This window comes from Balaenoptera borealis, assembly GCF_965194805.1.
Source record: "Balaenoptera borealis genome assembly, chromosome: 14".
Taxonomy (NCBI): Eukaryota; Metazoa; Chordata; class Mammalia; order Artiodactyla; family Balaenopteridae; genus Balaenoptera; species Balaenoptera borealis.
In genome coordinates, this window is record NC_138875.1 from 18,976,463 (window position 1) to 18,998,550 (window position 22,088).

A 22,088-nucleotide genomic window follows, 5' to 3' on the forward strand; every position below is an offset into this window, starting at 1 on the left:
TTTTCCTTCCTTGTAAATTTTTAAGCTACACAGAGTCTTTTTTAATTGGTTGAAATTTAGAGATTTGAAAAACATACTACAACTAGCTATATTTAAAAACATATTGTCTTTTAATTTGAAGAAAGGAAAGAACAAGGTAGAACTGTCTGGCCATAAAGAACGTCAGGTTGGGACTTCCCTGGTGGCACAGTGGTTGAGAATCTGCCTGCCAATGCAGGGGACATGGGTTCAAGCCCTGGTCTGGGAAGATCCCACATGCCGCGGAGCAACTAAGCCCATGTGCCACAGCTACTGAGCCTGTGCTCTAGAGCCCGTGCTCCACAACAAGAGAAGCCACCGCAATGAGAAGCCCGTGCACCGCAACGAAGAGTAGCCCCCGCTCGCCACAACTACAGAAAGCCCACACGCAGCAATGAAGACCCAACACAGCCAAAAATAAATAAATTAATTAATTAATTTAAAAAAAAAAAAAAAAAAAAAGAACGTCAGGTTTTTTTTGTAGCTCTTGCGGTTAATAATGGGTCCAGCTCACTTTTTTCCTGTGTCATGGCCGAGCTTGCTGCAGGCTGAGTGTGCTGGTCGAAAGTGCATGGGCTACAGTCTGCCCATCCTGCGTGCTTCTGTGCTTCTGACCCGTTATAGATCACTCAGATCTCTGCTTCTCCTTTCTGTTGCTTTCCTTGGGTCTTTTAATTTCTTTGAGTTACACAATTTGATAGATAGAGATGCAAAGAAGGGAATTAAAATTCTTAAAAGTCTACTACTTAACATAGGAAAGGAAATTTCGTGGCTGAGAAGGATAAAATTCTTGGCTGTAATTCACTTGTAGAGTTTAGCTTCAGATTTAATATACTCATGAACGGATAATCAAAACTCAACTGATATTCGGAAGGGTAGAAAAGTTATATGTAGTATTTGTCATGGAGTGTTTGGATATATGCTCAAAATGACTTGTGTTCTAAATATATTACATACTCAAGGAATTTCTTTTAGGGGGTTCATATCCATATTCTTTTTCATTTGTTTTTTTGTGATGCACTATGGTAGAGTGAAGACAGGTCATTGCTGTTAGTAGAAATAAAATATGAATATCATATACATGAATGGTACATTTTATACATGTCTAGATAATTGTGATTTTTTTTCAGACTACTAATAAAAATAGTTTGAGGAGTAAAACTCTTTTTACTGGGAGTTACTTTATGGCACTTAGAATTTATTTAATTCCTATAAAAGCTTCAAGTGATTGAGATGGAAATAAAAGTTTCACAATTGCAACAGATTATACCTCTGAATTTTTTTTCATGTATAATTAAATATCCATCTATTTGTCAATAAACTGCAACATTTATGTGTTATCTCTAAACTGATTTCCTGTTAATGTGATAATAATGCAAAGTGGCCTTTAACCATCATTTGGAAATGAAATAGGATCTTTTTCCATTAGTAAAATATTCCTTGACTTGGTAATATATACTGAAAATATATCAGATGATTAATTTTTATTTCTGTAGTTGGTTTTTGTTTTTCTTTGCACTGTTGGGTTGTGTATTGCCTTCTTTTTAATACTCCTGAGCATTATTCAGTGCCTGTAAACCTTATGACAACTTATTCAACTCTGTTACTTGTATCTGCTTGTTAACCTTTTATGCCGTTTTACTACCCATTGGAATATTTAAGTTATAAAGTTAAAAAAAGACTTTAGGAAGGAGAGTGCCAGGAAGACTGGATGAGAAGTCAGGAGCCCTGGGCTCTGTCCAGGCCCTTGGGTAGGTATCACTGCCCTATAGCCGTTCTTTTCTCTTACTGTGACCCATGTCCTTCAAACAATAAGAGTTGAGGTCCAATCCAGTTAGTTGCCTGAGTAGTGAGCTGATCCCCTACAAGTACTTTTCCCCATTAGATGCTGGGAAGCATCAATGCATATGCCTAGGTTTGTGAACATCAGTGACACACCATAAACTCTTGGCATTTGAGTGTCTGTCACAGTTTAGAATATTTGTGAAATCTCCCAAGGTGTGAGCTACTAAGTCAGCCTCGCCAGCACTTGGACATCTGAGGCATAATTGTGCCTTGCTATTTTCTACTCATTATGGAGCATACAGTAACTCTCTTTAAGGATCTGAAAGTCTCAATTACAATGTTTCAGTTATTCTCGACTGGTTCTCTTTGGAAATTATTTATTCAGAGGGTACTTGCAGATCACAAAGAGGTAGTAATGTTAATGAATGTTAAAGGTCTACTGTACAAGCCCAGTGGCTATCACCCAACCCCACTCAGTTACACACCTCATGATACATGATCTATAACCACTTCCCTTTATCCCCTCCAGAGTTCAGCTTCCCACTTTGGGAAGAAAGTAACCAACATATATTGGTTTTACTGTCAACATGCCTTATCACGTTTTATTTTCTTAAAAGGTAATTATGAGACCCCACAAGAATATTTCTATTAAACCATGGCCAAAGTACAGCCTTGTGTTCATAGCTAAAATATCTTTTCTTTTTTGCCTCTTAAGATCAAGAAATTGTTTTTTAATGGAAAGAACATAGACTTTGATGACTAGTTCGAATCTTTCCTTTACCACTTGGTGAGTTTTTAACATGGAAAAGTGGGTTAACTTTCCTGAATCACATTCGTCCAGATAATTAAAAAAAAAAAAAATAGCAGCACAACATTAACACAATTATCTGATTTTTTTGCATGCTTAATAAGTGCCAGGTATTATTCTAGTTGCGTTTATACACATTATGCCTTTTAATTCTCACAAGGATTTGGCATACCAGGCACTGTCATTCCCTCTTTACAGCCAGGAATCTGAAGACCAGAGAGGGTAAAGTAACAGGTCCAAGGTTGCCTAGCTCATAAATGATGGAACTCGCACTCAGACCCAGGCCTCTCTGGGCCAGTGCATCTGACCTCTCTACCATCCTTCAGCTGTGTGAAATAGGAATGATACTATTAATAATGTCCATCTTGTTTGATTATTATGAGGATTAGAAATAATGTGTATGGAGCTCCTGGCAGAAAAGCTATTCCACAAGAGGCCCTGAACAAATGGTAATCATTGTTATTTTTAAAAATCTCCATAAGTGAAACTGACATGCCAAGACAGATAAAAATGAGCACCTCAAAGGGAAACGGTAGAATATGCATTCTACTCCCTTCATTTTGTTCATTGGTTTGTGTGTTTGCTTGGTTTCCTTCTTTTCTAGTAGACGGAGGTTCTATTTCAAAGAATGTGTCACATTGTTTCTTTGATGATGGCACAAATGATAATCAGAACATTGGTTGCAACAGCTAATGTGCCATAGTAATACATCTCAAATTACAACAAAAATTCTGTAAAATGAGAACTTTTAGAATTTTTATTTATTCAGGGTTTACTGTTATCTAGAGAGCTCTGTTAAGCTCAGAATTTCTGTATTTGTGATTTTGTTTTAAATTCAGGACTGTAGGAGAAAAGATAATGGTGCTAACTTTGAATATTAACTAGCTATTAGTTTTCCATGAAGCTTTTTTTTTAAATTAATTAATTAATTAATTAATTAATTATTTTTTGGCTGCGTTGGGTCTTCATTGCTGCACCCGGGCTTTCTCTAGTTGCACAGAGAGCGGGGGCTGCTCTTTGTTGTGGTGCGCGGGCTTCTCATTGCTGTGGCTTCTCTTCTTGTGGAGCATGGGCTCTAGGCATGCGAGCTTCAGTCCTTGTGGCACACGGGCTCAGTAGTTGTGGCGTGCAGGCTCTAGAGCGCAGGCTCAGTAGTTGTGACGCCCGGGCTTCGTTGCTCCGCGGCGTGTGGGATCTTCCTGGACCAGGGATCGAAACCCTGTCCCCTGCATTGGCAGGCGGATTCTTAACCACCGTGCCACCAGGGAAGCCCTTCCATGAAGCGTTTATTAAACAAATAGTTCACTCAAAGGGCTGTAGCCTTTGAGCTTGAGCCAAGTTTCTCCATTTCCAATTTTGCAACAAAAATTTCACACTTCTTTAGTTACTCTTGTGGCAGGAACTGGAATGCCAAAGGTCACCTTGATCTCAGATACCTTATCAGAAGAAAACTAAGTGTAGATTTTTGTTTCCCTTTAGTCTTTCCTCATGTTTCCTTGACAGAGTCACTTCAATACACTACAATACAAGCTACAGTTTGGGATTTGTATTTCATTTTCCACTGGACTGATTTTCTTGTGTTAGTCATTTGAAGATATCTGCGGTGTTTGTTATTGTTCTGTTAAATAAAAAGCTATTTTCTTTAACAAACGTGTAAGTCATCTTTCTGTTTACCTAGGGTATAATAATTAAAATTAAGGTGGTGTGAACTTTTCTTATTGAATTTAGTATCTCTATTAAATACCTTCTTGCAACCCGTACTTTCAAGTCCTTTGAGAGACTGGGAAAATAGTTGACTGAAATAAAATAATGAGGCAGCTCACTGGTCATCCAGGTTACTAAAAATTAGAGCATTAAGGATAAACTGAAGTGATCACTCTGTTTTCGCAAATATCATCTTATACTTCCACCAAGATTTTTAAAGAAAGTAACCATTAAGTAGTAGAAAATAAAGAGTAATCCATAGTTGCCTATCTTGAGCACTTGCTTTGACCGTTCCATTATTGAATTTTCTTATAATTAAAATGCGGGGGACGGGTTTGAGCTAAATCTTTGATTCCTTCTACTTTAAAAAATATAGTTCTATGTGGTATTTATTTATATAAACAAATATATAGAGCACTTACCTTAAAAATAACTTCCGAATGAGAAAGATGAAGTATATGAATTAAGAGGGAATAACATTGTACCTGATCAGTTATAATATGAAGAAAATTTATAAAATATACAGAAATTGCCCTTTTTAAGAAGCTATAAACAGTGTTCGATTTCTTGTTAACAAAGGCTTTCACCTTATCTAAAGAATCTTAATTTGGCTACACCAGAAAAATAGAAATTGTGTGGTATGATATAGCCTAAAAACTTTTTTAACCCCATAGATATTCTTTTTCATGCAGGCAGTATTTCTGAATTTGGGATAAGTGTTCTTATTCTCAGATCTTTGTGCTTGATCATAATTTACAGTCCAAGTAGCCTCCTTATATGAGCAAAATTACCAAAGATTTGTCCGTACCTCCCCAAAGAGGTATCAAATAATTCTACCCAAATCTGGGAAAAAGATGAATCTTGTTAGGTGCCATCGAATTGTATGTATTCGTTGTACTTATGTGATAATTATACTACATGTTTAAGGGTAATGTAGTAGAATACGTAATTAAAATTATATATTATCCTAAAAGAATTTATTTTGATTGTTTTAAAATAGAAGGTGATTTAATAATATGGGAGAGTTTATTTTCAGTTTTATAGTAAATATATTGATTTCTGAAATTTGGGAGTAATACATAGTATACTTAACTTGTATTAATACTGATTGACCGGGAACCTGTCAGACTAATAGTCTGTAGGTATATTATAGTTGTTTGTGTTCATTCTGTCATTAGAATGAGATGATCTAATTTTCAATTTCCCCTTTCCCTAGAAGGTAATATTTTTTTCATCTTTTAGCCTAATCTCAAGACCTCTAATACATTTAGTAGTATTTTCCAAACTGTTGCTCAGTTGTATAATTCTCAAGGAAATACTGGGTTTTGCTTAATAAACTTAGGGTATTGATTTGCTTTGGGATTCCTGGCTTATGTTTTATTCTTTATCCCTAAGAGATACTTGAAAAAGTTTTCCCTTTATCGTAAGCCCTGTAGAAATAGAAGCAAGTAGCTGTTTACACATTTAAAATATGACTAAAATTTAAAAATCAAATGAAATCTAGCCCAGGAAAAATACAGGGCTTAGATTCTTTCATGACTTAGGAAGAATCCTTGTTTTTTAAAGTGTGCAAGGGTTTTTCTGGTTTATTTTTGTTTTGTTCAGTCTCCAGGACCTCCCAATTTCAAGGGCACTGTGGGGCATATGTAGCATTTATTTGATGTATGCATGTGTATGCATATTTTCCCGCATCTGTCTCTGTGGTCCTATCCTTTGTGAAATCCTAAACCTCTTATTAGCGCTTAGTTCGTGATTCTTGGTGTTTTGAGAGCAATTACATAATTTTTCTCAGGGTGTTTATTCCATGTGCGCTGTGAAAAAAAAAAGAATGGGAGTTATTTTTTGGTAACTCTGCAGTTGCCTTTTTATTGGTGGATTTCTTTTTTCTTTTCCTGTGACCTGTGAATATCACCAGAGGTTCACTGCCAGTTTTGTGAGCCGCCCGCTTCAAATTGGAGGCAGGAAGGTATCCATTTTCATCAAGAGGATGACAGCGTTTCAGTCTCTCCGACCATCTGGAGAGAGGAACTTTTGGAGCAAAAGGAAACGGGGATTAAAAAAAAATTATATTTAGCAGAAAAGGCAAGGGGGAAACCCAGTGAAAGTTAAACTATACCTTATGAATGTGTGCTTTTCTACTGTGCTGTCTTCTTTAAAGCAAACATAAACAAGAAAATACACAAGCTATTTTTATAAAGGACTGGTTCCCCAAGTCTCCTGAGTATTAGTAAACGAATGTAAGTAAATTAGGATTTTGGCAGTTTTTAAGTTTATTGAACATACAAAGATAATAAGAACTATAAATGAGGGTTTTCCTCCCCCTTCATGTGTACACACTGATTGTCGGGGTCTATGTAGACCTGGGCTTTTAATGGCCCTTTTCATGCATCTCTACAAAAAGCTAACACTATGGGAATTTAATATTCCAAGATCTGTTTGTCACTTTCTGCGATCTGGAGAGTGCATTCATTTTATCTGTCTTTTTTGTCTCTCTGTCTCTCTTTCAATTTTAATTGAAAGGTAGACAAAACGGGAGAAGCTTGAGGCAGGTGTTTCTCTTCTTACCTTTTACATGCTCATGGGCCATTTGTGTTAAAAAAAAAAAAAAAAAAAAAAAGAATGCTTAGGCTCCCAGGACAACCCTATGGGTATTATATAATATATTTACAACCGGACATAGTTGTCAATATTTTTGCCCGTAACTGGAAAATATCACACCTGGTTTTCCATTCACACAAACCTACTCGGCCTTTTTTTGATTTTCTGTATTCGGAAAGGGGCAGTGTTTCCAGGGTTTGGTCAGATCTAGGATGGACGTGGTAGAAATTTTGCCTTTTCTGCCTGCTTCTTGTAAAGTCATGGGTGGCAATGTCCCATTGACCATGAGATGCTTTGGGCCAGGCAGCAAGCAAAACTAAACGGGCTCTTGTTCCCCAGGTTTATGCTCCGTCAGCCAGCACTGCCGACTACAATAGGGACTCGCCAGGCTACCCTTCCTCGAAACCAGCAGCCAGCACTTTCCCTAGCTCCTTCTTCATGCAAGGTAAGGCACCACCTCTTCCGAGGGGAAATCCACGGGTCTGTTCATGTCATATATGGGACAGAAGAGGGCTGATCTGTTACTCAAGAAATGGAATAGGAGGCAAGTATAGAACACTGAAGGTCACGCTCTGTTTTAGGAATTGAATTCATTAAAAATAGATTAATTAAAACTTCACAAAGACTTATTTTTTAAGTGAAAGCCTCTTGAGAGATCATGAGTTAAGATTAGACTGGTTTGCTTGCTTAGAACGGATTCTTCTTGGGGGATGGTCTTCCATGACTGATCATTTCTGTGTCTTCACTTCCCGAGAAAAGGATGTTTGTATGTTCAGAAGAGCTTTGGTTCAGTGTGTATTTTAAGCATCCCGGATTTAGCCGCCTAGGAACAAATTACCCTCATATATACCTTTATATAAAAATGTTGGACACTTACAATCACTTTTCGGCCTTTTGGCTAAGATCAAGTTTAGTACCTGTTCTTATCAGTAAAAACGTTGGTCACTTATTAATTTATAGGTAAGAACAAGTGTCCCACTGAAGATGAAGTGACCTATCTAAAGTCAGGAATATTATTTCATGACACAGCGAAAGCTCTATTCCAACATACTGACGGATTGAGGGCCCAAGACCCAGCTTTTTTCCCAGAAAAATATAGAAAATTACAGGTTCGTGGTAGATAAAGTGTATTTAACCCATTTAATTGTCCAGTGTATTTAATTCAGTGCACATGGATGTGTGTTCCCCGAGCTTATAATCTCACCCCTGGTAATACAGCTCTTTCTGCTGCTTAGAAAGGACCGAGATGGTTGAAATGACAGCAGCTGCTTATGAGAGGAGACCGTCCAGAGGATGCAGCCAAGGCTCTATCCCCTATACCCCTGGGACACTTATTGTCAAAATGTGGTGATCTTGTTCCCAGGTTAATACTCTGAAATTCAGATATGGGATTCACCAGGAACCCCTGTATGCACACTTTAACTCTTTTTGCATTGGCAAAGTGCCATGGGATTTCCTTCTTCGTGCTCCTCCCGGAAGGACCATGTCACGGGAAGGGGAGCCACTTGGGGCAGCAAGTCCCAGGGAAGTGGCTTGGCATCTCCCTTAGGTTACAGTGGACATACTCAAAAATCATTCTGTTTCAAAGGGATTTGTTTCCTTTCCCTTCAGAGTGTTAGCTCTTTTGAGTTGTTAGTTCACATGTGAAATTCCATGGGAAATCTATAAAATTGAATCGAATGGGTCCCTCGGGAATAGAGAGAATTGGTTCCACACGTAATGGAGCTCCTGTTGACCAGGGTCTTTTATCTTTGTGAGCCGTCCTCGATGTCCCTTTCTCTCCAAGGGAACAGCAGGTATGTCACTTGGGTGTGTTCTGTGCCATGACAGAAGGTGTATCCCCTTCAGCTATAGATAGCAGCCACTTGGGCACCAGTGCCTCTCTTTTATGACCAGTCAGCGAGAGTATGCTTCCACTACCGGTGCTTATAGAGATTGCCAGCTCAAGGACTCATCACTCAAAGCTGAATTTCATTGAGAAAATTGACAGAAGGATAGATTTCTTCTGTCTGCCTTCAGGAAGGTCACTTGCTTAAACCGTGCACACTGCAAGGAAAGATCAGGTTGAGTAAAGCAGTAGGCTCTTCTCCATAACAGACCACGCAAACTACGGGGAACCAATTTGCTTTTCTGCATGTGAATACCCAAGAAGCAAAAAAAAAAAAAAATGTTTTTTGAGTTGACATTTATGATGAGCACAATTAATTTGCACACATCTAATTCTATTCTTTCAAACCCACATTATGCCAAGATCATGGGATGTGATAAATATTAATTTACTGTGAAAAGCATAATTTATGTAAAATGTGTATTTTTGTAAGTCTGCATTGAGTAGCGTGTCTGTGTTAACAAATCCTAAATGTATTTCCATGTAGGGCATCATGTCAGACTGTTTCAGGAGACTCTTGTTCAATGATAGAGATTCTCAATTTGTTTGCCATGCATGTCATCTCTTTGAAATGTCAGTGGTCTTAAACTTCGTGTTTGAATTTAAGATGACATCTGAACTTCCACAATCTCAGAGCTAAATCTGAAGTACATGAATAAGAACTTTTTAAAAAGTCCTGTGTTTTTACGTTATGATCACAGAAACAGTACGTCGTGATCCCATTTCACATCCGTGTCCTTCAGTAAGGGTCCACAGTGCCCTGAGAATTCAGGTCTTGAAGAAAATACAGTTTAGATGAAAGATATTCAGAGACTGTCAGTAGCATATTTTAAACCCACTATTGTGTGACCTCTTATTTTTAACTTTAGCTTCCACCTTCTAGTTAAAACTCTTTAGTTGTCAAAATCACACACATGATTTTGCTTTCATAGTTCTTAAGACATCTCTGGATTATTCCTTCCTGCCCTGAAACCATTCCAGTTTTCTGAATTCTAACTTCTGGGGTGAAAAACTCAGGGAAAAAAAGGCTTTATGAAAAATAGTGTCAGATTTAACTTGCCTACTGCCTACATTTTCAAAAGGCCTTTATTAAATAACATGTAAGGTGAAAATAATCTTATTTTCAAGGGAGCAATGCCTGCCATACAATTAACACCTAGCTGATGGCCTTGTATATATCTGGCATTTAATACTTTTTGTTAAACTATTGAAAGAAAGAAAAATTGAACTGAGCAGTAACATAGATGCTCTGCTCCCTTAATCTGAGAAAACCAGACCAAACAATAGCAATCTAGTAGTAACTTCGAGGCCAGTAGGCCCAGAGAGTAAAAAAAAATCTGTAGGAATATTTTTAATATGGTGTTAATAAAAGATTAACTTGGTATTAAAAGATACTTCATATAATTTCCATATAATTTTAAACCTCTTTTTAACTCATAGTTTTATAAAATTCAGAGGCTCTCAAAATTGTCCTTACCGTAATATCTACCTTATGACATGTGTGTACCCATTCAATTGCTACTGAAGGCTTAAGATAGCTATATAACTATATACCAAAATACAAACATTTAAAAAGAAGTCAAAAACTCAGAACTATATACATGAGATTCCTCTTTCCTACATACCAGAATGTAATTCCAACTTTAATTCCATCTACTCTGTATGTCATAAAAATGAAATCCAATCTGAAATCAGAGATATTCTTTTTCATTATTACTTATTTCTTCATATGCTCTCAAAACTTGTAAGCTTGCCAGCCCTGTAATAGCTCAAGTGTTTTATTTTCACCCCAAAATTTAGGAACAGTTTAATTTTTTAGTTGGTTTTCATAGAAAAAAAAAAGGAGACTTCTAAGAAATGTTTTCTTTAGCATTAGCTACCTTGCTGTCTTGACATAGTTCTATGTAGAAATATGTTCTGTTCTCTTACAGTTAAATTTTTACTAAGAACCCTTTAACTCTGTTAAATATTTATATTTGTTTGGCAATATAGAGCCACTTGGGAAAAAATAATGAGACTGTCTTCTGATATAATCAGCTCACCAGCATAAAGATGAATATACAACAGGCAGTCATTTTCCAGGATATGAAAACACCCTACTCTATAAGGCAAGGCTGAATGCCTCAGAAAAGTCATGGTTTTCTTTGTCCTTTACAGATGGCCATCACAGCAGTGACCCTTGGAGCTCCTCCAGTGGGATGAATCAGCCTGGCTATGGAGGAATGTTGGGCAATTCTTCTCATATTCCACAGTCTAGCAGCTACTGCAGCCTGCATCCACATGAACGTTTGGTAAGGCAGACTCACTTGGTAATGGGGACAACACAGCTAGTTTCTTAAATCTCATCCTGTCTTTGCATGCATGTACACATGGACTCTATCAATGAATGTAAAAATGGCACACACCCGTTATTCTTACAGTTGTATTGTTTCTGCAATCAAAGACATAAACGCAATCAGATCACCTTCATAAGCCATATTCTCTTTGTCGCTGTTCTTCCGTTTATTGCGTTTTGTTCTGTGCTTTCTTTATCACAGTGTCATCTTCCCTTGGTACATAAATACATACTGTATTTGAGTTGCAGAATTTTAGGGGTTTTTTTTTTTTTGGTTTTTTTTTGGTTTTTGATTTTTGGTGGGGTTTTTTGCTGTCTGTAGTAGTGAAGGATATACTGCAGGGGGCAGAGTGATAGCCAGTGGACTTTGAAAGTAGATGATAACACATCTCCCACGGGCATTTCCATTTCCCCTTGACCGGCTTCTGTAGCTGGTGACAGCTTTGAACTCTTGTACCACACCTGAAGGAAAGCGTTCATGTTTCCTATACACTCCCATCAGTAGCAGCGACCATGGGGTTTCTATGTAGGTCAGATTCCCAATTTTCAGTATTTTAGCTATACTTCCATACCCTCCAATACTATACTCATCCATCCTAGTATGTGTCTTTATTCTGGAGGAAGCAACGCATCAGATGTTTTTCTAACCTCAAAAACTACCACAGCCCAGAATCCACTGATGAACTTAAGTCTATCACTAAATGGAGGAAAGAGTACTTCTAGATCATGAGTTAGGTTTGGGATGCAGATAATATGGGACCAAGTCTCTTGCGCAGTAAAATGGCTTTAAAAAATGTATGAACCTCTAATCTTCTAAATGCAGAAGAGTATGAAAAATCCAGTTAGTGGTACTTATATTACTACTCTCCATCTTGCGATGTGCTCCTTTTTCTTCTGCTAATACCCAGGTTTATGTTTCTTTCTCTGTTCTAATATAGGAGATAGTACTTTCTGGATTTCTGTGATCTTTATTCTCTTTTGCTCAGTCACCAGAGATATAGAAAAGGTGACATATCCTATTCTGATGACCGAAAACATCCCAGAGGTTAAGATTTCCGATATCCTTGCAAATATCAATTTAGTTAGTCCTAGTGACAGAGACACTGGGAGGTCAGTTAGCTTATCGTCAAATGAGAGATAAATGATGGAGATGGAATTGACCTTTTTTAAATCATCTCTCAAGTTTGAATGTGGAAATCACAAACTATCTTAAATTTCAGCACATTTTCAATAAATAGCAGATGATTTACTTTCAAATTTCTTCTTCTCCCACCTCCTACTTAGAGTCATTAGCATGAAAGCTTAAAGAAATAGCTCTTATTATTATACTAGAAGTTCTTCTTGGCTAACATTTTTATTTCGCCATCACCATTTTGCACTTCTCTAAAGAACCCATGATCAAAACTGTATGTGTCCTATAGGCAAGGAAAGTTTTGATTACAAATAAAAGACTTGGGCACTGTACTATATGTTGGAATTTCCATTTGACATTTATTTTTCTTCGCTCCTATGTTTCTTTCTTCCTTTCTCTATCATGCTCTAGAACTTTGACTTAGGTGGTTTGATTTTTTCCCCAATCGAGTTCACTGCATGGGTGAAGCATGTTGAAAATGCGCTCAAATGCACAGAAAATGTAATTTTAAAAAGGAAACCAACTACACCCTTTTAGAAAAAGTTTGCTGAACCAAAACAATATTATCAACCAGGAGGAAAGATCATTTTGAAGGAGTAACCCAATAGGTTGTATCAGGTGCTATATTTGTAATGTCATTTATCCATCTCAAAACAGTTTTATTCTTAACATGATCAGTTAGCAGATCTTAGAGATGAGGGGTTTTGTTTTTCAGAAGGGCAAATGAATTAGGTCTCTGGTAATGTATCCTGATGAATTTCCTCACTGATAGGGAAACTATTGAATGATTATATCTAATAATCATTGTGATTTCAGTAACTATTCAAAACTCTCTTGCCGAAGTGACTTTTAAAAATCTGATACTGATTGAGAATCATTTGAGTATACAGTAGGTGGTTAGTTACCTTTCACTTGAAAGTAATGGTAGTTCCTTAAAATTTTCATCTGGAGCTTTTGGCCAATTCTATACTGAGCAAAGGAATAGTTTGAGAAAAAGAAGAAAGCTTTCCTTGGATTACTTTGGGTGTAATTTGGCCAGATTAGTACGTCTCTGAAGGTAGCACATTTTAGAAACATTATTGCCTTTATCACTTTATACTGTGTTATAATAGAACATGTAATCACAAAGCTTAAAATCCACATATATCAGTAGCAACTGTCAAGTCACCCATTTTGATTCTTTAAATCCCCTTAACAGTTTCAGCCTCTACAGCAATCCCACAGCTAATCACTACTATGTCACAGATAGACATGCAAAATCACTCATAAGAAAGGAGTTTGTGGTTAAGCTTTGGGATGCGTTGTTGTAGAAGACTTAAGTTTGGAATGACTTGGCAGAGTTCTTTTCAAAAATAGAATAGAATCCCTGCAGTCTGGCATGGGTTAGGCATGGTCTTTGTACCACAGAGTGAAATAGTCCTGGGAGTCTGGGATTTTAATATAAAGGAAGTGCTGTTGTCTTTTATTGTTTGTAACATAAACCCTTACTCCAGTGATTCTCACTGGGGGTGATTTTGCCCTACTGGGAACGTTTGGTAATCTCTGGAGACATTTTGGGACGTTACAACTCGGAGGGGCGTGGTGCATATAGGTGCTGCTGGAATCTAGCATACAGAGACCAGGGATTCGGGAAACATACTACAATGCGTAGGAGGAACCCCCCTACACCCACACCCAACCCCTGCCAAGCAAAGAATGATCTGGCACAAAAGATCAACAGTGCCAAGATTGTGAAACCCTGCTCTAGCCCCAAAGTTTGACTACTTTATTCTTAGTATATGCTAACAATTATATTTTCTACTTTGTGAATTATCAACCCATACGTTGATAAAAACATCACTCATGGAAACATTTTCAACACTTACTCTGTCAGTAGACTCCAAATACACTATAATTGGGTATCATAAGTAAAAATAAATAAACAAATAGTGGGCATGTAAAACCATAACACTTTGTCATACTTCCCCTTTCCTTTGCCTTTGTGGCAAGCAGGGTAGACAGTATTAATAGCTGGAGTAAGAAAGACTAAGGGGCACGCTTATAGTTGATCCCTAAATACTCTTAAAGAGACATTATTCACATATCACTAATATTTTCTGTGGTGTTTTTATTACGTCTTTGAATGACAGTAGTTGTCAAAATCCTTTTCTTTGTAAAATAATCTAGTTATAAATCTCATTAACTTCTTTTCAGCATCTAATTTTCTATGAGTCTCTAAAAATTACTGATTTACATGGGTTGCATTGGTTTCCCCATTAAAATCTGTGGGGAAGAACTTTTCTGTTTATTCTCTGAACTCAGTAGTAACCCTTTGTCAAATCCTGAATTACTGCCCATTTTACACCAAGTTGAAAGGGTCTAAAAATTCTCACTGATGCAGTAATCTTTTTCCTGTCTCATCCTGTCATTATTGTAGCTATTTAACTATTTTTCAAAATGCTTTTTCCTCTGTTTTGACTTTTGCAAGCTTGGGACTGATTTATAAGGTTTCTCTGTTCTTCAGAAACTCAGCATGGAATAGGACTGGGTAGAAATGAAATCAAACCATCCTTTTTACTTTTCTTTTTCTTTTTCCATAGTCTGTTTCTTTTTTCCACATTATTATAGTCTTTAGCTCTCAAGCAGAAATAGCTCTTCTAAGTTTGGTCTTCCATGGCTTATCCAGTTTTTTAGGTCAGTTGTACTATGGAATGGGCCCACTCTATCATTCTTTGGAGAAAATTTCGTGGACTACTTGGGGTATTCTGTAAGTGCCAAGTAGAAATGAGTTTAACAGGTGGCCTAAGGAATTTTTGGTCAAGCAAAGATGTCCATGAAATTTAAAAGTTTGAAAGGCATTCTTGGGAACTTGGAATGGTTTAAGGGCATCGTCCCAACTTTCTCACTGAAGTTGTCCTTTCCGTTGGACTATTTGGAGTGTGCAGAGGTAGTACTTTCAAAGGCATCTGCCATGTCATTGGCAAACTGACTCCAAAATGTAGATTCATTTTCTAAACTGTTTAGTTGTCTCTCAGATAAGTAGCATTTCAGTCCACTATTTGTTAAACACGAGCTGGTAACCGGTTGTTCTTTGTTCTTTGTTCATAGGTTGAGTGTGTTTAGCCCTCAGCCACAGGTTGTGGGATGCGGAGCTATGAGCTCTATTCCCTCCCCTTGAAGAGTTTACAGTTTCGGTGGAAATGCTCTTGAAAGAGAAAGTGTGGAAAAGCAACATTTAATTAAGTGTTTAATGGCGCAGTGCAGAATGTAAATGCATTAGGGATTCAAAGAGACAAGATTATGAAAGAGTTGGGAGTAGTAAGGGACCCTCAAGGAAGAGATAGAACCCAAGATGGGCCTCACGAAATAACTAGGGGATCCCAAGACACAGGGTGTCCACACTTTAATCACCCCTGACTTTCAGCATCATATTCAATCTCTAATTTCAACAGAATCTCCAATAATGATATAATAAAGATCCGTAGCCCATTAATATACTACATATAAAGAAAAAGTATTCTATTTTAACTTAAATATTTTTCCTTTACATGTCTGTAATACATTCAAATGCCTATGAGAATAACTTTTTTTTTTTTTTTGAGAATAACTTTTTAAGCTACTTTTTTGTCATGAAAAAGAAAATAGCTCCATTTTTGTAAATAACCATGTTTTTGTAAATAACCATGTTTCTGTTAGTGATCTGCTGATTGTACAGCACTTACAGGCACTGTGAGATGCCCCAGGAAAAGCAACTTATTTGGACAACTAGTATGATAGTCGAACCCAAAGCTAAGCCTTAAAGTAAATGATTCTGTAAAAGATGATATTCTTTTTTCATAGTCAACTCTATGGCGGATTGCTAAGGGAGAGGACCTATAAAGAAAGAAGTAAAATAAGTCATTCTCCATTCGTTTGTTCCAGTGTAATTCAACATAGTCATTGATGTAAGGCTTTATGTATTAATGCTTTAGAGAGATATTTAATCATTACTGCTTTTTAAATTTTTCATTTACCATTTTGTTCTTGCTGGAGTTCAGAAAGATGATCCAGTTTGGCAGGAAGAAGATTTGAGACTGGTTATTCTTGGTCAGTTCGTATTCAGAAGGTCAGGATGAAGTGTAATGTAAACCCTGTGGGTCATGGTGGTGTTTTATTCATTATATTATGGAATCTTTCTTACTTGATCAATAAGCCATACAGAAAAATAATAGTGGTGGTGGTCTTTTATGTTGCTGAAGTCCTAGACATGCTTTTAAGCAGTAATTTTTATATTTAGAGATCGTGATCATTTCTCAAGGTCCAGCATTGCCATTATATTCCTCTAGATTTGATGCAAACCCAAACCAACTATGTCTTTGTATTTTATTATTTGAAAAATGAAAGCTGTCAGAGCTAAGCAAGATGTATTCTTGGATATGTTGAAATTCCGAGGGCTGTCTCCATTGCAAAGCGAAGAGTTCTGAAAGAAGTGTTGGAAAACTAACCCACTAGATGTTTTGTGATTAAATATGGCCTCCTTTTTCTGCTTCTTGCCACAGAGCTATCCATCACACTCCTCAGCAGACATCAATTCCAGTCTTCCTCCGATGTCCACTTTCCACCGTAGTGGTACAAACCATTACAGCACCTCGTCCTGTACGCCTCCTGCCAACGGAACAGACAGTATAATGGGTGAGTCTTGGAAACTCCAGTTCTGTTGCCGACAACCAGTGTCAGGGTTTAATAATCAAGGACCTCTCCCCACCCCATCACTGAACAGTAATCAAGCAATGAATTTTTATCACATAACCAAATGAACAGACGAATGAACCAAACACAAACTGTCATTGGCTTGACTGTAATCACTTTTTTTGTCCCAAGAAACTGAAATTTGGCCACTTTCTCCATTGTGAGTGATTAGATCGAATAAAGGTTTAAATAGACCCAAACGACCTTGCTTCTCACACTCTCAGACAGCTAACAAAGTGAACTTTACTAAGACGAACCATTGAAGATTCGTAAGATAGAAGGCATAATAGCTCTAAATAGGAGTTCTTGATCGCTTCTCAAGTTCCAGTCGCTGTGCAAAGCTTTTAACCGTAACATACCACTGTCTTCTGAAAACCAGCTCATGTGACATTTATAGATGGTTATTAATAACTAGATAGCTTCACCCTATGGAGACTGTGTCATCGTTGAGTCCTCCAGAGGGGATGAAGTGTTTGCTGACTTATGGGAGAGGAGTTGCCCGGGCATCAATGGGCCAGAAGTTATTTGTTGCTTTTTCTCAGCGAATTCACTGATCAGTTAAGACCCAAGCAGAGAGCCTCTATCAAATAAACTGAGCCGTCATCTTCTCAGTCTTCGTGATGTCCATTGTGGTCCTCTCCCTAGGATGGATGGTTACCCCACCAACACTCTTCTCTTGAGGGAAGAGCTAGGCAGGGCATCCAGCTGCCCCTGGAGGAAGAGTCTGGGTTAGGGGTGAGGCAACCACCACCTTCTGATTCTGCCTTTGACAACCCTGTCATTCAGATGAGTGGCACAGTCTGACGCTTCAGGGTCTTAGTAAAACCTCAGACTTCCATTGGTCGCCACCTACTCTGGCTCTAGCTCAAACCCACCCCTAGCTCGGCCTTACGATCACTTCTAGTGGGTCCAGTTAGTGATGAGAACACTAAATGTACATTTTATAGAGAAGAATGTATGACAGAAGAATACTGCTGTTTAGTCTCCTTAGCTCTTTGCAGTTTTGTTTTTGTTTTTTCATTTTCTTTAGATAGTCTCTGGAACTTCTGGAAGTGGCATGAATCACTTATGAGGGGGAGAGTTTCTGAAGAATGAGAAGAGATGTGTTTTGAAATGTTGCAAATATAATTCTGCCTAATAATACACTCCCTGCTTACTCAATAATATACTTCACACTTGAGATGAGCCATCTAGCAGCCCTTCCCTTCGCCGCCATGTCTCACTAAGAGGCGAATTTAGGAAAGAGTTTCCATTTTTGTAACTTTCATAACAAAGCCTCTACCAATGCGTTGCATCAGTTTGACCTTGGAGAGCTATGGGCAGAGGTCGCGTGGGGAAGTTTTGTTAGCTATCAATGCAGTTTTGGCAGATCCGAAAAACAAGAAGAAAGAAAGAAGTGCAGAACTGAAAGAGTGAGAAAAGCATATTTCACTTCAGTGTGGTTTGACAAATGGAAAACCCCTTTCTGCAGTCATGAGGTCTAGTTATAAAGAAGGATGACCGGTCATTCATCCTCTTACAAGGCAGATTTCCTGTCTACTTATGGTTTGAGTAATTTTCTTTTTTTAGGAAGGTACAAAGGTAGAGTAAAAGCTTGAGTTGAGGAAAGCAGACCTAGGCACCATTTGAAAAGAGTTGTATTGACTGATTTGCCAAACAGTCTTTTTTTTTTTTTAATTTTTTTTAATTTTTGGCTGCGTTGGGTCTTCATTGCTGCACGCGGGGGCTTTCTCTAGTTGCGGTGAGCCGGGGCTACTCTTCATTGCGGTGCGCGGGCTTCTCATTGCGGTGGCTTCTCTTGTTGCAGAGCACGGGCTCCAGGCATGTGGACTTCAGTAGTTGTGGCACATGGGCTCAGTAGTTGTGGCTCGTGGACTCTAGAGCGCAGGCCCAGTAGTTGTGGCGCACGGGCTTAGTTGCTCCGTGGCACGTGGGATCTTCCCGGACCAGGGCTCGAACCCGTGTCCCCTGCTTTGGCAGGCGGATTCTTAACCTCTGGGCCACAAGGGAAGTCAGGACTTGGGGAGAAAGAGATATTATGGGATGGTATGATTATCCTCCATGAGCTGTGGTCAGCAGAGCCACGACAAGTCTCAGTGGGAATGGAATTTGCTTTATTTAAGCTGATTGGCTCATCACTGGCTTGTAGATGAACAGGAATGTCTACTCTCCTTCATTTGGTCTGGGCGGTTAGGGCAATAGTAGGTGATTTCTACATACTAATGGGCTCAGCTACATCCTAAAGATGGACTTAACTTTTTATCCAGACCAAAGGGCCCTGTTTAAGTGGAGGGGGGTCTACACAATAATAAAGGAGCTATAATTTTCAAAGGGAAAAGTGTGCGATTTTGGGAACCCAGAAAATGCTTTTTAGGAACAACTTTATTGCATAAATTACTGCATCATCATGGGTGTACTTGTCAAAATCACTAGCAGCATGTGAGAAAGCTTTAGAATCATTTCGGGACATAAGTAGACATGGTAATTCAGCTTTTTGGAGGAACAGATCTTTATTAATTTGCATACATACAGTTATTACTTTAGGGTTACTTTAGGGGAGAACATTCTAGAGTGTTCATCCTTAAAATAATACATCCTCAAATTCCTTAAGTTAAAATACAGAGGAGAATTTGAGTATGATAGTAAACCTTAATATTGCACGGGGTCCGAGTCGCTCCTGGTTCTTTGCACTTTATTATTTTTTTCTTTGCACTTTAATTCTCCTAGGCTTTAGTTTGATTTTCACAGTGCGATAGAAGCCAGGGATGGCAGTATGTCTGTGTAACAAGAAGAGAAGATTTCTCTTCTGATGTTAGTGATACTTCCCTAACAAACAGTATGGATTAATAGGATACATCTGTAGACTTTTGAAAATATTTGGCATATACTCACTCATTCTGAAATGCAGGAAATAAAGAAATATTACATTGCCTGTATCTCAAAGAACAAACAGAGCTAATTAAATAATTGGTAAATAGGGAACACATAGCCTGACACATGTTTGAGATTACACACAAGATTCTGTAGAAAATGACTGTAAGCAATACTAATGCCGTAAGAATGGGGTTCAAGCACTAACACATGGACATCACATTTTTCAAGTTTTCTTGGTGAAAAGTTGCAAGGCAATGCAGTCTTTTCATAAATGGCGTTGATGTCTTAGGAAGTGGCTTTTTCAGTTCAGAGGAAGATCATTGCTCCATCTCTCAGTTTCATGTTATACCGTGTCTTCCTGGCAGTCAATGATTGTCCTCAACCAATGACAGGACAACAAAATGCATGTGCAGTGAGATGTAAACTCTAGAACCATCAGAGGGTAACCTCTCTGGAAACAAGCTCCTTTGCCTCTGGCTCTGTCCTCTGCATCTGAAAGACGGAAGACGCTCACTGAGGTTCAGGATGGCTTGTGTTTTACTTGGAGGGATGGCCGTTGTTTCTTGTTTTGTTTTCTTTTGCCCTTTAATGCCCAATATCATTTTTTGAGAAATGCTTGGAAGGACAAAACTGACTCAGATTTTATTAACGACAGGATTTTTTTAAAATGACACATTCATCCGTGGAGTTTTGAAAGAATCGTACAGTAAAATATTTTACTTGTGACATGTAGACCACTACTTTTCTGCGAAGCCTTGCCAGCAAACTCTGGAGGTTGCATTAGGCATGTCTGACTTAGAAGTGTCTATTAAGCACCCTGAAATTACATGAATATAGTGCATGGAACACACTGTGGATTCTTAGTCGTTCACCTGATGGGGCAGCCAGTTAAGGATAGAAGCTAAGTCTGAGGGCCTCAAGAGTTACCACCATCAGAGCCTTTCAACTTGATTCCTAAAACTTTTTCAATGTAATGCTGCTCGGTGTACTTTAGAATCACTACAGTCCAATAATGCCTCTGCATGAGAGCATGCATACAGAGGAGGAAATGTAATTAGTTATTAGATACCAACTCTAGAGGAGAGAGATGTCTAGAAGATGGTAGTCATATACATGGTACATGTAGGTACGTACTATCTGCATATTTCCTTCCTACCTGCCTTATCCAATAGCCCTTCCTACTCAAAAGGGTTGAGAGGCCCACCTCAATCCCCTGGGACTAACAGGATCCCCTGAGGCTACCCAAGGACAAGAGTGCTCCAGTTCCCAACTGGGAGATACCATTTGTATACATTCAGAAGGTGTGACCACTTGTGGTTTGGGGCTACACACCCTCCCTTCTTCTCAGAGGGAATTGGGCATAGAGCTAGCATAATGGCTATAATAACTGTTATTGTTTTATTAGTCTTTAACCGGCCTGCTTTCTAATGCACGGTATTTGCCATGTTTTTAAACCTCAAACCAAACAGTGTTGAAGGAACAGACTACCAAGATTGATTGAATGCAACATATGCTAAAGATTACCCTGGAATATCTATCTGGTTCATGGATTAATCTGGCTTCCAACTTTCACTTCTAATGACATGTTTGTATGACACGATGCGTTTTAGTATGTGGCTTTTCTAGTAGAAACATTATGTCCGTTTCCCCTTGAGGGCTTGGTTTCACAGTAATTTTATTATGAGAGTAGTCACATAAGATTCACTTCGTCTTTTACAAGAATCTTGAGCCTTCAAATACAGTTGGTTGATGAACAGCCACAGAGCCTCAGAGTAATAGGAATTTTATCCAGCAGTGTCGTGGCATCTTAGTTACAAAGACCACCAACGGAGAACAATAAACTAGTTTGATTTAAGTCTTCTCATCCATTTCCTGCGCATGGTCAGGGGGCCCGGCTTCCCGCCTGAATTCCTAGGCATCCCTCCTGCTAAAAATGAGTGCATCTTAGCCTGGATGTAAGTTTTTATTCGAAAATTGTAGGTCGTAGGAAGGCTGGAAATGCTCCTTCTTTTGTTTTCTCTGTAGAGAAGCTCATGACATTGTTAGGCTGCTTCTACTAGTTTAATAACATGAGGGTCACTTGGACACAGTTCAGAAAAACCGAAGTTTTTAAAACCATCATCTTCTTTCAGACAAAGGCACTATGAATTGCACTTCTTCATCCTTTTATATCTTCAGGATGTGCCCAGCCTGGGGTTCTGGGTGTGCAGTAAAGGGGTAACACATCTTCCAAATTCTG

General features: G+C 38.3%; 1 protein-coding gene across 22 annotated transcripts in view; it reads left to right on the top strand.

The window, feature by feature from the left end:
- TCF4 (transcription factor 4) overlaps window positions 1-22,088 on the top strand; it is a 354,962-nt gene that overhangs the window by 290,668 nt on the left and 42,206 nt on the right. For all 22 annotated transcript variants that reach the window (XR_014234098.1, XM_082353737.1, XM_082353724.1 and 19 more), the window contains 3 exons: window positions 7,253-7,358; window positions 10,959-11,092; window positions 16,786-16,918. Coding sequence is in view for 21 of the 22 variants with exons in the window: in XM_082353737.1 (XP_082209863.1) it covers window positions 7,253-7,358; window positions 10,959-11,092; window positions 16,786-16,918 (373 nt within the window). In the remaining variant the exon portion in view is untranslated. The remainder of the gene's footprint in view (window positions 1-7,252; window positions 7,359-10,958; window positions 11,093-16,785; window positions 16,919-22,088) is intronic.